Below are 16552 nucleotides of genomic sequence, written 5' to 3' on the forward strand. Positions count from 1 at the left end.
GATCTTGTAACTCAGTTAACTGAGAGCAATTCTTTTTCTAGACTCAGAAAGACTTTGAAGAATCTGTGCAACTCTGTGAAGCGTTAGCATTAGAAAAGGTAAGTCTATTGTGTAGCTTCTAGAAATAAGACTGACGTTCCAACAACAACTTCTAAAGCTTTTTGTGCTGCTTCTTCAGGATATTGCTGTAAATGAGGTCAATGTCCTGCAAGAAAACTTTAATAATCTAGTATTGGAAAATGAGCGGTTGAAATTAGAAATAAATGAAATGAAGGAGAAACTGAAAGAAAAAACAGAAATGGATGAATTTGAAGCACTGGAAAAACAAACACAAAAAGATCATGAGGTAAGATGCATTGAATAAATACAGAGAGATAAGAATTCTTTATGCTTAATGTTTTCTAGAGTTTATTCAGTGTACATATGCTTGGATGTTGATTCACAAACAGAAGGTGTTATAAGCTGTGTTCAGTAACCAAATGAATGAAGCCAGGCTTTAAACTGGACTTACTCAGAGTGTAAAATTCAGACTTAAATTTTTGGAGAGCCACATACTGAAGTCTGTTTAGACATATACTTGTGTGTATATATATATCAAAATACTATTTTTTAATATATGCATGAATTATCCGGATTTCACTCCAGAATTCTGCAAGAGAGTTGTTTTGCTGTGTAAATTACATTTTTGGAACTGTTTTGAAGTTAAAGTACGGTTGCTAAACTACATTTCACATACTTGTGCAAAACATCTTGGTTTACAATCCAAGATAGCTCTGGCTTTCAGTATTGTATTGAACTATGTGAGCATTAACTTTTAACATATTATTTAACTAGTAACGTCTGTGCAAAACTAATGTTGTGTTTTGTGCCAGAAAGTCAGAAAAGCTAAACCTACCTACTGAGTAACTTATGGTACAGAAAATGCTGACTTTCAGTTCTCTTCAACTCTTTGTGCTGTTAGTGGAAATATACCTTGTTTGTTCAAATGTTTTATGCTCTGATTCTGTAACCTAAAATATGTATTATTTGTATTAGGTTCTAGCTGCCCAAGGGCTATAGACCATGAAATAAGTCACAGAGCAAAAAACCACTCAAATAAAAAAAAAAAAATTAAAAAAAATCCAAACAAAACACCAAAACCAACAACTTGAGGTATTGAGACATGGATGTATTATTCCATTTCATTCCTGATACCTTCTCTGCAGATTACTTGTATGTGCTAGCCTGTTTAATACCTCTAACCATGAAACTAAGGTTGAAGCTGAAGTTACATCCTTTTGCACTGTTGTTTCAGGTTACAATTTAACAAGATTACCTCTTATTTCCATTGTGTTCCCTACAAAGACTTATGGATCTTAAACAAAATGGATCCCTAATAAATTATGATTTAGCTTGTATTTAAGATTCTTTTTATAGAAGACCCTTTGTATGCTAGACAAATTGTGCTATGTTCCTTATCAGCCAGCATTTAACGAATCCTCAGTTACAGTTTTCTCTGCAAAGCTTTTGTATATCTAATAACAGATGCAATGTTCTAAAGTAGCTTCTATTACAAGAATTGCTTTTTGAATGATTCATGTTTTTGGATATGTATCTGAAGACAGTCCATAAAACGTAAGCATTTGTTGATACCCATGTAGCAGATCAATTACAGCAATACTGAAAGGTCACATACCTCACTGAATACACTAGTTGAAATACAGCAACTTAAATCACCACAGATATATACATGTAAACTCTATTATTCTGAATAATGACACTAAATGACTTCTGACCAGTAGTATTGTACTGTATCTTCTTCAACCATCCTCTGATTTTAAGATTACAGATTGGGTTTTCTTCAAGCTATACTCCTAACTATATAGAAATACTTATAGGAGTGTGCTTGTTTTAAAGCTTTTCAGTGATCTTAAAGTTACAGATTGGATTCCTACATTGGATACCTCCTTACCCACGTTTGTGGCTATACAGAAATATTTGTAGATGAGTGCCTGTTGTAAAGCTTTTCTAACAAAGACTAAAAAAGTGGTTTTCTATCTAGTTTTCTGCTTGTGCTTCCTTTCAGAGGATGCCACCGAATGTGTTCATGGCTTGCTTTACCGCAACTTTGGCACCTTCTCATGAGATTTAATCTCATAGAGTAAATCATAAATGTGTGCACTGTGTCTTAAAAAGCTGCTTAACATGACTAGAATTTGAAGTGTCATATCTGTACAACTTCTGCATTAGTTGCCTTGATCACATAGCCCTTGATTCTCAAGCTGTTGCAGATTAAATTGCACTAGAATCCTTTCTAATTATGGGGAAACTAAAACAGAGCTTTGCATCTCATCTATCCTTTTGAAAGAATATGTAGCAACTTGCTTTGTAGCTGTTTAAATACATACACATGTATATATGGTTTGCCCACTAATAGAAAACACAATACAAGATAGACCTTGCTTATTTTCATGGTGTTGGCAACTAAAACTACTGGTGTGGGTGCTTTCTAACATCTGCTGCAATTTTGCTTCAATTTGCTCCACAGGAACAACTAATGCATGAAATTACCAACTTAAAGAATCTAGTTTCAAATGCTGAAGTGTACAATGAGGAACTTGAGGTGAGCCTGTCCATGAATTTACATGCAATAAGACTGGTATGAAATGTGCTTGGTTTGTTTATCTTGAAATACTGTATCTGCTGAGGACAACCTACGCATCACTGGCTCTGGTTAGTCTTACCAGCTATAAGAACAATATGTCTAAAACCCGTGAACACTTCTGATGTACAAGCAGGTTTTTGTTAAATCTTTTACCGGAAAAAACAAACTGGGTACTAGAATCTTCCTTCTCCCTTTTTTCCTGCAACTTTTAGGCAGAAATTAGCTCCAGACTGGAACAGCTGAAAGAGAAAGAGAACAAAATAAAGGTATTACAGAATCGTGTGGAAGAATTACAGAAAGCAGCAGCGGAAAAAAAGGACACGTATTTTTCAGTGGTAAGTTTGAGTTTTCTACAGGGTTGAGAGGTGGTTTTGGTTTTGTTGGAGGTGGGTTAAATTCAGGTATAACCTTGGTATAATTGAAATCTGCTTCCATACAAATGTTAGGAAAATTTCATTACAAAGCATAAAATGCTAATTACTATATTATCATACATCAGTACTCTGGTGAAATAAGGCTATGGGAAATACTGCTGTCTATCCCATCTCTCAAATGAGCCTGCTACTGTTCCTTTTAAAGTAAACTTACCAAGTTTTCTGAGACTGTATTTTCATTTAACCACATAGTAGTGAGCACACTTGCTTTATTATGGCTATATTTATTTATTTATTTGAGTATTTACCTGTCTCTTTCAGGGAGATTCTGATAAGCTAATTGAGGAAATTCAGCAGCTGAATAAATCCCTCTTAGATAGTGAAACAATAGCCTTGGATGCCAAAAAAGAATCTGCTTTTCTCAGAACCGAAAATTTGGAGCTGAAGGAGAAGATGGCAAGTACTTGTTAAATTGGATTTATAGCTGTACAAAATGCTGTTAAGAGCCTATCTGCTACCAGGCTAAGACTGGTAGAGTATGTGGAGAAAGCTAATGACACCTGCTCCAAGTAATGTTCTTATTATGGATTTCACGGAAAATGGGTTTTCATGAGAAAGGTAAAAAGAAAATAGAGGCTGCTTCTACAGGAGTGGGTGGTTAGTTTTAGGTTTGCCTAAAGAAGAGAAAGAGCAAATGAACAGTCTTTAAGGAGTTACTAGGACATAAGACTCCAAACCTAATTTTACGAGAGAACAAAAGAGAATAAGAAATGTGAACTCAGAAGTGGGATGGAGCTTACTCCTTCAAAGCTCAAAGTAAAGAGAAAACAGTAGAAGCATTATGGCCCTGTCCTCTAAGGTAAGGTATGTTTTGTTATAGGACTGATAGGAATGTAGTTATTAAATTGTGGCTTATTGTCCCATATTTATCAAGCCAAAGCACTTCAGTGACAACAGGAAATGTGACAGATGCAATATTTAAATGTTAAGCAACTAGACTTTTATTTTGTGTGTAAATTGGATGTTATTTTGTTTTTCTGAAGAATGAACTCTTAAATAATTACAAGCAAATGCAAAAGGATGTTCAACTCTATCAAAGCCAAATAGAAGCAGGAAAAGCCAGTTACAAAAAAATGCAAGCTGATCTGCAGAAAGAGTTGCAGTCTGCATTTCAAGAAAACACAAGGCTAACCTCAATGATGGAGGGTAAAGTTCCAAAAGGTACTGTTTCAAGTGATGCTTTTTCCCCTCCTCCTCTCCTTCCTCTTCCCCATAATGGTGAGGGAATAGGGAGGACTTTGGCTCTTGTTTTCTCAAATACTTGGACCTTCTGTCAGTGTAAAATACTAGAGTATCTGGTACTGCTGGCACATCGTAACTGCTTTGTCACTTTCTTGAAGTGTTTGGAAAACTGCAGCTTACAGAATGTTTTGTATTTTGTGCAAAGGTAGTTGAATTCATGAAGGCTGTCAGGGAGAATCTAAATTAAACTGGATGTCAGCTTAAGAAGTGATGACCAAATTCAGACCAGCAGTTTCATCTTTTAATTGTTGGCCACTGTTCTAGAATTATACTGATATGGCATCCAGAATGCATTATAAGTCTGCGTAATTTAAAACATGCTTTTCTCTCACACTCTCATTAATCTAAACTTGTTAATTCTCTAGATCTGCTCTCTCTTGTGGAGCTGGAAAAAAAGGCAAGTGACTTAAAAGGAGAACTAGAAAAAGCATTGAGAGAGAATGCACTTTTACAAAAACAAGTAAATGAGCTGTCAGAACTTCACTCTCTATCAAATACTGTTGAGGTACAGCAGAAAGAGGTAAACAAAAAAAAATCTAACCCTTTCTCCTTGTTTGTGTTGTACTTGATCAGTAATGTAATAATGGAGGCCTACTGCATGTGAACTTCTAAAGCCAAAAGTTGTCTTGAATCAAATAATCTGAGATTTTACAACTAAGTTCATTAAATTATTGTTCCTCAGGTATTTAATATTTGCACAAAGGAATAAATTTCAGATCACGTTTTGTCAAAGTCTACTATAACTAATCAGGAATTTCTAGTCCAACAGTTACCTGCCTATTTGTTATGATCACCATTGATATAACTGTGTGTATGTATAATGGCGCTTGATCCTGGTTTACTGTTCTAAAACTGAATTTTTGTCTAAATGGGCAAAGAGAAAACTTCAGGACCTCATTCAGAAATGATGCTTGAGAAGTGTGAGATTTAACTGGAATTAATTCTGGAATTCTGGAAAACTTGTAAGAAAACTTTTCTGTTTCCTGGCAGATCAGGGCTTAGTGTAGACTGATTTTGCTATTAATGTTTTAAAGGGTTTGTTTACAAACGATTTCTAGGTTTCTTTATCCTTAAATACCTGCTACTAAGTATATGCAGTGAAAATTATCCAGGGCAAATAATCTCACAAACTGATTAATGCTTTGCAGAAAGTTCCAAACCCTTCTAGTGGTCTACTTCCACTAATAAACAAAATGTAATTAGATGTTGACAGCTTGGTAAACTCTGTGTCATGAAGAAAGTGTTGATACATCTAAATATTCAGTTTAGGAGTTATAGTTAGGAGTATCCGTCCAGTCCTAGCTCAAACATAGAAAAAAGGAAGTATTTAAAGAACATCTAAAGTTAAGAGGAGAGGTTTCAAGGTTTTGGGACTTGTCTGTCTTGTTTCTCTTTGAAGGATTGTTTACTAGACAGCTCTTTCCCAACAAGACAAAACCCAATGTACTGTGTAGTGTGTTTGCCTATACTTTATTTCCCATGTCTGCATATGAACATGTTTTTATTATGCAACTATGACAAATACTGATTTAGAAAGTGCTATTAAAATTGCTTTTCTGTTGGCAGATTCTTGAAAAATGTGAGGAGCTACGCTTATTAAAACTGGAAAGAGAAAAGCTGCTTTCTGAAGCTGCTGATAATGAAGTTAGACTTAAACATATGACTGAAGAAATTGGAAAATCAAAAGATGATCTAGCAGATGCACAACTTAAATATGTCAAGTCTGATCAGGAATACGTGTCACTTAAACAGCTCCATGAAGAACTAGAGCAAAAATATGTAGCTGTGTCAGAAAACAATGAACAAATGAAGCTCCAAATAGATATTCTATCTAAAGAAGCACAAGAGTCTAAAACGATTTTGGATGAAGTGAAATTAGAGGTCAGTGTCAGCTTGCTCCTTTTTACAGATAAGATACAAGGAAATCATTCATATTAGTCAAAAAAAAAAAGAAACTCTTTTGGCGAGTGGTCTTAAATTTATGAATAACACTATCTAGCATGAGTGCATATTACTTGTTCTATGCCAGGTGTATGACGTTGCAGGATTACACAGCTCAACTGTCTCTTTCTTCATGGACAAAGAAATGTGTATGTTATTCTAGGTTATACGTTTTCCTTCTGTTCTTGACCTTCCAAGTCGTCTTTTCTCATTCTTAAGTTATATCTTTAGTATGCAAATATTTTTTTTTAAATATGCTGCTATGACTCTATCTAAAGTCATAAAAACAAAGTTTCCTCATCTGGAGTCTGTTTAGAACAGAAGATCTTTTGAAACCAAAGATAATCACTGCATAAATTGGTGATTAGAAAGGAAAAAACACTTTAAAAGGGAACTAAAAATGCACGCTTTTGACAAGGATTTTGGCACTGATATGGCTGTCATATTCCAGCTATGCATTCGATAACTCCTAATTTGATAATTTCTAAGCTATGCTACAGTTTCATGTGTGGTGTTATGTTTTAGTAAGACTTGCTGGTAAGGAGAAACTGCAGGAAGGTTTCATAAACAAATGCTTACTTAATGTGGGCAAGAATATAAGCAGTGACTTAAAGCAAAATGATGAACATCCTATTCTTTTGTTGAAAGCTAGCATCTCTTGCCCTTTATAAGCTAATACAAGAGTCTGTGAGAACATGTACACACTATCCAGTTCTGAACTACAATGAAAATGTCTGGCCTTTTTCTTTACAAACTAAAGCTCTCTAGCAAAATGAAAGAACTGGAAGAGAAGACAGCAGAGCACAGACAACTTCTTCAGGTAAGAGAAGATTTTATTGAGACTCAGCAGAAGTTAAATGAAATGGAGCAATTAAAAGAGCAAGAAAAGATTATGGAGTCGAGATTGGAGGCCAAGGATTCGGAGATCCAGGCAGTTCTTCAGCAGCTTACTGAATGTCATGAAGAAATAAAAACTCTAACCCAGGAAAGAGATGACCTGAAGCAAAAAGAGGAGTCTCTTCAAGCTGAGACAGACCAACTCAAAGAGGATATAAAGGACACTGTTTCAATGGTAGGAAATCTACCTTTATAGAAATGGATCATACATATTAAGGGGATGAGTGTAAGCACACTTAAAAACTATATTGAAATATATAGGGGAGTGGCGTTTTGTGTGTGGTGGTGGTTTTGTTTGCTTTTTTTTTTAATCAAGGAGTGCTTACTAATGTTGCAAAATACTTAAACTTTCTTTTGTGTATTTCTTTTACTCTTATTCCAAAGAACATTTTGGCACATGAAGAATTGAGAAATACGCAGAGTTCTCTCAAGCAATCCCAGGACACTGTTAAGAAGTTGGAAAAAAATATTTCTGAAAAAGAATCTCAGATTCTGAGTGTTGAAGAGGCACTAGGGAAAACCATTAAAGAGCTCGAAATACAGGTAAAACGTTATGTAATAATTCAAAATAAAAATGCTTTTAATGTGTTTTCCAACACTGAGAACAAGCTTTCTTAGTCTGCTTATAGTCTCTTCTGCTTTTGCTAAGAAGATTTCTAGGTCTCTGGTAAAAAGCAGGCAAGAAAGTAGTACTGCCTGATCCAAGCCTTTACCAGTTGCTGATCTATTTCTGTAGAGCTTCAAGCTGCAATGTGCACTCTAATAAACCTTTGCTTAACTAGTGTGCCCCACAGTTGTCAGTTTGAGTGGTGGCACTAGGTGGCAAAGGGAAGAAGAGCTAAGGGTTCCCTAGGGGTAGAAATGAGGATAGTGTTTTATAACACTCAGTCCCAATGAGAAGTATAGCACACGGTTGTAAACGGCAGCTCAGTTCCCAATGTACAGCACTGAGTTTTGCGCCTCTGTGTTCAACAACTGATGAAGAAGGGTGCTGAGAATATTGCATCTTCCACAGTTGCTTCAGTGGCACAGTTTCTCTGGGGGGAGGATCTGTACTGTGAGAGACTGGATTTTTCTTGAAGAGTATCAGCTTCCAGACGCACTAACTCAATGGTTGTCAATTCAGCATTTGCATGTTTTGGAACAGATGCATAAAAAAAAATAATCCAACATGTGTTTCTTACTTGCCTTCTTCCTCTCAGAGTTTTTCTAAATAAAAATTTGGCCAATATTGCAGAAGAGACTGTTAAAATGTTAGCGCTTAAAACAAAACAGGTGACAAAGGCCAAAGACTCAGTTCTGGAATTTTTCTACTTTGGTTACGGTGGTTTGATGTTAAAAATACTGTAGCAGTGTGAATCAAACAACTTTTTAATTTAATTTTGGTTTTGAATTGATAGAAATACTGTCTCTGCACGCTTTTTTATAGATATCACAAATGACAGAAGAAATAAAAATCATCACATCAGAGAGAGACCAGCTTGCTGAAGAAAAATCAGAAAATAACTGTAAAGAAAGTGATCAGCTTCAGGCACTAAAGGAACAAATCTTTCTTCTTACACAAGAGAACAACTCATTGCAGGATAAGTTGGACAGTTTACATTCGAAAAAAGCAGAGTATGAGGAAGGAACTTCGGTAATTATGCTAATGCTGTTATGGAAAGCATGCTTATTTAAACTTTCTCTTGAGTGAAAATAATTTGCAAAACAAACTGGAGAAAAGGGTCCTGCTACTTGACTACAGACCGTTAAACACCAGGATTATTATTGTTTGCTTGAAATATATTCCACCCATATTGTTGTTTATGGGCAATTAGTAGTAGGATATGACAAACGTTTTTTCCTGTAAATAGAATTTTAACTTGATACAGGATGGTGATGTTCAGAATTGATCTGCACAGACATACGGTTCTATAAGTAGTTGAAGCTAAAACTTCTTCATCTGGAAAGAGTGGTTCTGCTTTTTCAAAGCATAGATAGAACTGGCTTTTTTCCTTGACACCTTATAGTAAGGGACACTGCAGCCAACATTTTCCATAAAGGGACATACTGATTGCATGTGTGTTATGTGTATATATATAAACTGTGTGTATATATATATACACTTTGAAAAAAGTAAAGTATGTGTAATATTTTAATATTTATGGGAGAGTTAACAAACTGCCAAGGAAATAACTGCATCTACACCATATTTATCTACTGTGGAGGCTACAAATATGGATAAACTCTGTGTTTTGTATGGTGTTTTTCTTGTTGTTAGGTTTTTTTGTTTGGGTGGGGTTTTTTACCTCCTTAGGCTTAAACTTATGGCCATGAAATTTGACTTTTGGTAACTTGTTGCAGAAGTCCTCACTCCAAATTTTACTCTTACATGTTTTTTACTTCAAGAAACTTGAATTGCATATTAAGTTCAGTCAAATCTTACTATTCTGAAAAAAAATACGAATAACTCTAAAACATTGCTTCTGTTTGTTTTATATAATCAACCTGTCAATGACCAGATATGTTTCTCTTAAAGCTGCTTCCCCAAATGTGTTGACTTCTATCTCTATATAAAATAGATACCACAGATTCAAGAAAAATCCATTGAGCAAGAACTACTTCTTCTGAGAGAAAAGCTGAGCCAGGCACAAAGGAAATTGCATGAAATGGAGGAAGTGAAGGCCAATGAATGTCAAAGAGAATCTGAAAAAATGGAGAGAATGGTTTCTATTCCAAAAATGCATGACTATCAGGATGTGAGCACTCTGACAGAAAGAGAAGATGATAATCTTAAAATGCAACTGGAAAATCTCCAAAATGAGAGAGACCAGCTAAGAGAAACTATACAGGAGACAATTAGCATGGTAAGAAAAATAGTCCTATTCCTTTAGGATAAAAGCTTTAGTAAATTTCTGTCTTAACCTTTGGAAGTGTTGTTCGAGCTTTAATGTACTTTCTGTGTTGTGTCCAAAGAATTCAGAGATGCAAGAAGAGTTGAAAAGTGCTCATAACTCTCTCAGACAACATCAGGAGACTATTGTGGAGCTGAGAGGAAGTATTTCAGAGAAAGAAAATCAACTCTTGAAAGCACAAGAGGCATTGAAGGAAAAAACAGATGAACTGCAGCAGAAGGTCAGATGCAGTATTGTCAAGTAAACTAAAAATTCTGTCAGGATTGGCAACCCATGTCCTCTGCAGAGTTCAGTTTGTAAGGGTTCAGTAAATGTAATAATGAAACATAATTAAAAGTTTTTTCCAATCTTTCCCCACCCCACCATACTACTTCTCAAAAGAATTCCATAGAAACAGAGGCAGTGAAAAGATGATCAAATGCAATTTGACCTGCAAGTTACAACCCTTACTGTTATAACTAAGCATGCCTTAGCGCTGGATGATGGAATATTATTTGGAATCAATACTGCTCCTTGACCTCAATGCATTTTTCAAGTCTTAAAATTTTTAAAATTCTCATATGTCTTTTAGCTGTGTAACTCTGAAGATACATGATCAACTAAAAGGCAGTTTAGCTGCTGTTTTAACTTGCTGCACTACTATAAATTTCTTATCTACCTATCATTTTCATGTCTGAAGCTATTGCAACTTTTAGGCTTGATTTTAACAAGCATTAATATCTTCTATCTGCTGTGGATACAGCAATGAAGTAACTTTAATGGAATTATAATGGCCTATAGGTTTTGAAACATTCACTTTTGTCTAGCAATCAGACAGAAGCACTGGAATTTTATTGACTTTTAAGCAAAATTGTTACATCCTCCTTTGCTTACTTCTTTGCTGCCATGCAGCAAAGTAATGGAGGTGTCTTCTGTAAAATAATTCAGTTATAACAACCTATATGTACAGATAGAGCTTGTGAAATATGATCCAATAACACTTTTAAATCAGAACCTGATTACTGGGATAACAAAATTTAATGAATTGGAATGTTACTGGTCTCTTTCCAAACTATCAAACTACTTCTACCTAGTAGAGATAATTAGAAATATAAGACTGGCTCTTATTTGTTCTTTCCAGCTCACTGAAGTAACTGAAAACCTGACTTATGTGTCTTCTGAATATGGCAAGCTACTGGCAGAAAAAGAACAAATTGAAAGAACAATGAATGAGACTATCTCTCAGCAGCTTGAGAAAATCACTTTACTTAATCAGGAGAAAGACGAGCTACGGCAGATGGTAGAGACTTGTAAAGCAGAAAGAGATCAGTTACAAGCTGACTGTCAGGAAAGCAAGGAGAGAGTATGTATAAAATCTCTTAAATAATTGTTTTAAAGGCAGGTTGCATTACTCCAAATTATTTTGGTCGTGAAGCTTTCTGCTATTCAGTATCTCTTGCGCTCCCTTCACTTCTTCATAGCAGCAGTAAACTAAAAACTCAGTTTACTAATCCAATCTGGATTTTGGAATTTGTCTTAGTTTTTCTTCCCCCTATTGCCTTCCTGCCCCTCTGGTCACTGTGTTGCTCTGGGTTTAGACACAGTTGCCTGCCACCTGCTGGACAAACACTCCACAAGTTCCTGTTAATCTTTCATCTACAGTCTCTCTGCGTTTAGCACTGAGCAGTAGAGGTAATCCAGGTTTACTGATCCCTAAGGGCTTAATTCTCCTGCTACTCGGCTCATTCTGGATTGATGAAGAGAAAGCTAGACCTAGAAAAGAAACTGATCAGCTATCCTATTTCTCCTTCCTGATGTCTTATTGCCTGGCACATCAGTGACTTCAGCATTCCAAGTATTTGCATGAAAAATATGCTTGTGTTGACACGCTATTTCAGACAAATTTGTTCTGATAACATAGTTAATAAAAACCAGGCTGGTAACTCCTAAAGTCAAAAGGAAGACTGGTAAGAATTTTTCGTAAGAGAAGCTCTGCAAATTATAAAAGCTTTCATAGGAATTTTAGCAAACCTCAGGTACAACAACTGATCTCTTTTTAAGCATGTATAGACCAACCAATTTAAAAACTAAGATCATCAAACTAGGATTATCAAATCTTTAATTTTATATTTACATTTTGCTACTAAACAATTAGACAAATTGTTTATGTAACTGGTGTCAGTTGCCACAAGAATAAGAGTATCTTTCATGTTGGGGTGTTTTAGTTGGGTTTTTTAATAGTCATTTACATAATCTGTTCCCCACACAATATTTTTCCCTTTCCTCTTTACTTTTACCTTCTTTCCATCTCCTCCCCCCTTTTTTGCTGCCCTCCTGCCCTTTCCCTGCCAAAGACTATGTCTAAAGACTGTCTTCCTTTGGAGTTCTTAAACTAGGCATGGGGGAATGACAACTGAGGCTTTTTATAAAGTAAAAAACTGATTACTCTGGTAGGTCTTTCCTAGACATTGAAATGCTTTGACTTATCATTTTTAACCCCTAACAAGCAAGACTTAGTCATACTGACTGAACATCCATGTAATATCTTGTTCTCTAGTCCTTAAAAGTTCTGACAGAAATGGAAAATCTACAGGAAGAACTAAACCATTATAAAGAGCAAGCTGACATCCATAAGAACATGTTAGCAAATGGCGAAGAGAAATTGCGAAACACTGAAGAAAAACTAAATGAAGAAATAAACAAACTGAAAGAAAAGGCAAGTACAGTAATAAAAACTCTCAGAGATAATATAGATGATGTCCCCTTGAGTCATTAGAATAACAGGTATTTACCATGATCATTTGTGCTGTTTTATTGGCCTAATAGATGGTGTCATGGTAATACAATTTAGAAGCAGAAGAGGAGTTTCTGCTAATAGGTCTGTGTTGATTGCGTACTTTAAAAATATTTTTTAATAGGTAGTCAAGTTGAATGAGGACTTAAATTTGGTAACTAAGGAAAGGCACCAGCTGCTGGAAGAACGGAAAAGGACTGAGAGTGAAAGCAGTAAACTTCCACAGCTGCAGAAACAGCATGATTTGTTAGCACAGGAGAGAGATCAGCTCCAGGAAGTGCTGGAAGGTATTCGAGCTGAAAAGAACAAACTGGAGATTAACCTACAGGAGAGTGTTGATAAGGTACTTTACCTTTGATTAAAGTATAATAACTGTAAATGCTTGGTAGAGGAAGATGGCTAATTCTTGAAGCTGTCTTGAAAAATATCTTACAAGTATGGGTATTATATACCCAGACTGAAAATACTAACTTATGTCTTGTAGAATGGTATCTAAAAATGTATGTAAATTCTTTCAAAAACGTTATCTGAGGCTGTATTAAGAATAAATGAGGAACCAGAAAATACATGGGTTTCATTACCAAAACACTTAACAGGTATTTTTTAATGAGTTTGAAATGGTATGTTTCCGAAGTTTTGAAACTAAAGCTGACAAATACTGACACTTCTATTTCTCTTCTGGATGAGACATATCTTCACAACAGTGAAGACAAGTGAATTGGGTAAGATCCATTGAGCAGCAGTCCTTGTTCAGATACTGAGTAATCACTTCAAAAATCTGTAGTTAACTCAAATCTGTGGTGGGAGCAGAATCTTCTTACTCTTCCGATATCTTCCAGTTCAGCTGTCTTTGAGTATCAGTTGTCTGCTGTAAAACTTCAACTTCACTGTAAATTCAGAGGTTTAGTGAAAGGAATGCTAGTTCTATAACTTATCAAATATAATTTAACAGCACTCTGACAATCAGTCCAACTCATAAAATTATGTCAAGTAATAATTTCTAGATAGTACTTGATGTGAACCCTACGTAAATAACATCTCTCCTTTGTGTTACTCATCTGTGTAAACAGGGATCGTAGAAAGTATGTCCAAACATGTTTGTAGCATACTTAGTCTAATTCTTTACTAAGGATTTATCAATGTGCTAGTTGGCAGGCCTTGCCTGGTGAAAGGAGAAACTTTCAAAGACAAAACTTGAAATTTCTTGTACTCAAACTAAAGCAGGTTTTTTTTCTGTGTCAAGTATTTTGATTCCTATGAAGTATTGAATGGCCTGGTGCATGAGGGGTAGATTCACGGGCTGTCTCCCAACTTATTTTTTTTATTTGTTGCTCTATTTTTTTACTGCAGATTCTTGAAACTGAAAAGGAACTGAAGAGGCAACAAGAACTCCTCAGCAATGAGAAGGTCAAAGCTGAAGAAAGGGAGGATCATTTGTTAAAGGTTCAGAGGCAGTCAGAGATTTTGGAGGACAGCCTAACAAACAAGGTGAGGAAGTTTGCTTTTAGTAGCTATTCCGCAATTCTGTTTTCTGATGTCTTATCGCTGATGTGCTAAATTTTTGCTCAAGACAAATCCTATTTAATTTTTAATTCTCAGAATGTAATTTTTATGGGTGCTAAACAGCATGAACATGGGCAAAGGATTTTGTACAAGTTTCTTCAGTGATGTTTAGAAGTAGCACCCTCAACTTGTCTCAGCCTCATAACCAGCTGGGTTGGTCACTCCAGAGGAATGGACACTGATTTATCCAGTGTGTGCAGGTTTAACATAAGTCATAAATGTCCATGTGCTTATTCAGACTTTAAAAGGCACTGCGTAGACAGTGTGAACCTAATGGGTTTGGAATCCTTGGTGTTCTACGGACTTTTCAAACTGTATCTGTTATTTGGAAAGTCTTGCACTTAGCTCTTGCCAACTCAGCCTTTTTGCAGTTTTCACTGCTTCACTTTTCACCTGTCAAACTCCTCCTTTGTCTGTAGATCCAAGAGTATAATCAAGGATTGCTTCAGATTTGCAAATGTGTTACTGTTCTATTCATTAGAGGAGACACAAAGACAATTCCATTGCCCATCTCTTATGCTAATCTTCTATTTCTTTTCATTTTCTTGTGGATGTATGTTGACTGCCTTTTTGTTTGGTCTTCAGTAAAGCAAGAGGAAACAAAGTTGACTAAAGTGGAGTTCTCTGGGTGTAATGCTATTCCTCTTCCTTTTAATTTCTGTTTCTGAGTGATTAGAACACCAAAATTGTTTTTTAAACTTGTCTTGCTGTTAGTGTGAATTTTAGTTATTGGAAATTGTTTTTTGTATTTGACAAAACTGATTTGAATACTTCCATAGGGGAGTATACAGGCCAGGACCAAGTCATAATTCTTGTTTTTTCTCCACTATTTATTATAGATTCAACAGTTAACTGAGGCGCTAAATCGTGTATCATGTGAAAAAGACCAGTTATTGGCTGAAAGAACTAGTCACTCTTTCCAACTTAAAGAACAAATTTCATCAATTAATCAAGAAAAAGAGGAGCTACAACAACTTCTCCAGGATGTCAGGTCTGAGCGGGACCAGCTCAAGACAGAATTGCAAAAAAATTCCGAGATGGTTGGTGTTGCAAGTTGCATACTTAAGTTATTCGTCACTTTTATTCTTGAATGGTACTTAAATTATGTATGCTTTTTTTAGTGTGTTGAAGCAAATGCAAAACTGGAAAGTGCTCTAGACCAACTGAAGCAGAGAAGCTTGAGTGATATGTCCACTCAGGTGAATGCACCGGATAATGCTGAGCAGATGGTTGATGAAAGCCTAAAGGAAAAAACCTTGAAAATTAAGGTAAATCTACTTCTCTGCTTATTTTAAGCATGCGTGCAAAACCTTAATACCACTTGTTCTGGAGCATAAACCTTGCTTCTGTGTACAATTCATAAAGTTGTTTGCACATCTTGCTAAGATGCCATGGGATCAGTTGATTTGCTGTTCAGTGGCCATGCATCCAGTTCTAAGAAAGTTAAATGGAACCTCTCAGTTGAGACATCTCATTTGATTTCATTCTGTCCAGCCACCTCAATGAAAATAACTAGCACTTCACCATTTTGTTCTTGCAAAATCCCACCCAGATACTCCCTTCCGTTACTCCCCATCAAAACCAAATTGGTTTCCAATAAATTATTTTCATTAAATAGTTTCTCTCCTCAAAATAGGAAGCTCCTGTAATTCCTCAGAGCTTTTCTTAATTAGTTATCCTGAGTATACTTTCTCACATATGTGAGAAAGTACTACTAACCTACTGAAAGCCTAAATAAACCAAGACTTGTCAATATGTATGAAACACTTCAAAGAGTACCATTGTACTGCAGTCTGAACACCTATGCATCAGATCTGGGCATCGGTGTATTTGTGCTAGAAAAGCTCTGATCTTCAGTCCAACTAAAGCTTCTTCAGGTAACACCAGAAGTGGTAAGGGACCAAATCCCAAAAATCAGTTACATGTAGCTTTCTCCATTCACGCTGTCTTTCTATCCTACATCAGCAGTAGGGAGCTAATAAGGAGGGAAGTAAATAACATCAATTGATCCCTTTTAATGGTTCTCACCCCTCCTGACTCTTGTAATAGGTAAGATGTTGTCTACCTATTTCTTATGCAACTTTCTCAAGTATCTTTTACTTGGTGCTGTTGGACACAGGCAATATGTTAGCTCCCCCTGGACATGGGGGAGAATTAGTTTTTA

General features: G+C 35.8%; 1 protein-coding gene across 1 annotated transcript in view; it reads left to right on the top strand.

The window, feature by feature from the left end:
* Positions 1-16552, top strand: part of CENPE (centromere protein E) — a 38275-nt gene that overhangs the window by 11779 nt on the left and 9944 nt on the right. Inside the window, exons 16-34 of the mRNA XM_063335897.1 lie at positions 42-98; positions 179-346; positions 2528-2602; positions 2857-2979; positions 3340-3474; positions 4062-4239; positions 4686-4840; positions 5887-6201; positions 7022-7333; positions 7543-7701; positions 8588-8794; positions 9720-10004; positions 10114-10272; positions 11173-11394; positions 12589-12747; positions 12950-13168; positions 14176-14313; positions 15228-15428; positions 15510-15656. Of these exons, the coding sequence (XP_063191967.1) occupies positions 42-98; positions 179-346; positions 2528-2602; positions 2857-2979; positions 3340-3474; positions 4062-4239; positions 4686-4840; positions 5887-6201; positions 7022-7333; positions 7543-7701; positions 8588-8794; positions 9720-10004; positions 10114-10272; positions 11173-11394; positions 12589-12747; positions 12950-13168; positions 14176-14313; positions 15228-15428; positions 15510-15656 (3414 nt within the window). The remainder of the gene's footprint in view (positions 1-41; positions 99-178; positions 347-2527; positions 2603-2856; positions 2980-3339; positions 3475-4061; positions 4240-4685; positions 4841-5886; positions 6202-7021; positions 7334-7542; positions 7702-8587; positions 8795-9719; positions 10005-10113; positions 10273-11172; positions 11395-12588; positions 12748-12949; positions 13169-14175; positions 14314-15227; positions 15429-15509; positions 15657-16552) is intronic.

Source organism: Chroicocephalus ridibundus, chromosome 5, assembly GCF_963924245.1.
Source record: "Chroicocephalus ridibundus chromosome 5, bChrRid1.1, whole genome shotgun sequence".
Taxonomy (NCBI): domain Eukaryota; kingdom Metazoa; phylum Chordata; class Aves; order Charadriiformes; family Laridae; genus Chroicocephalus; species Chroicocephalus ridibundus.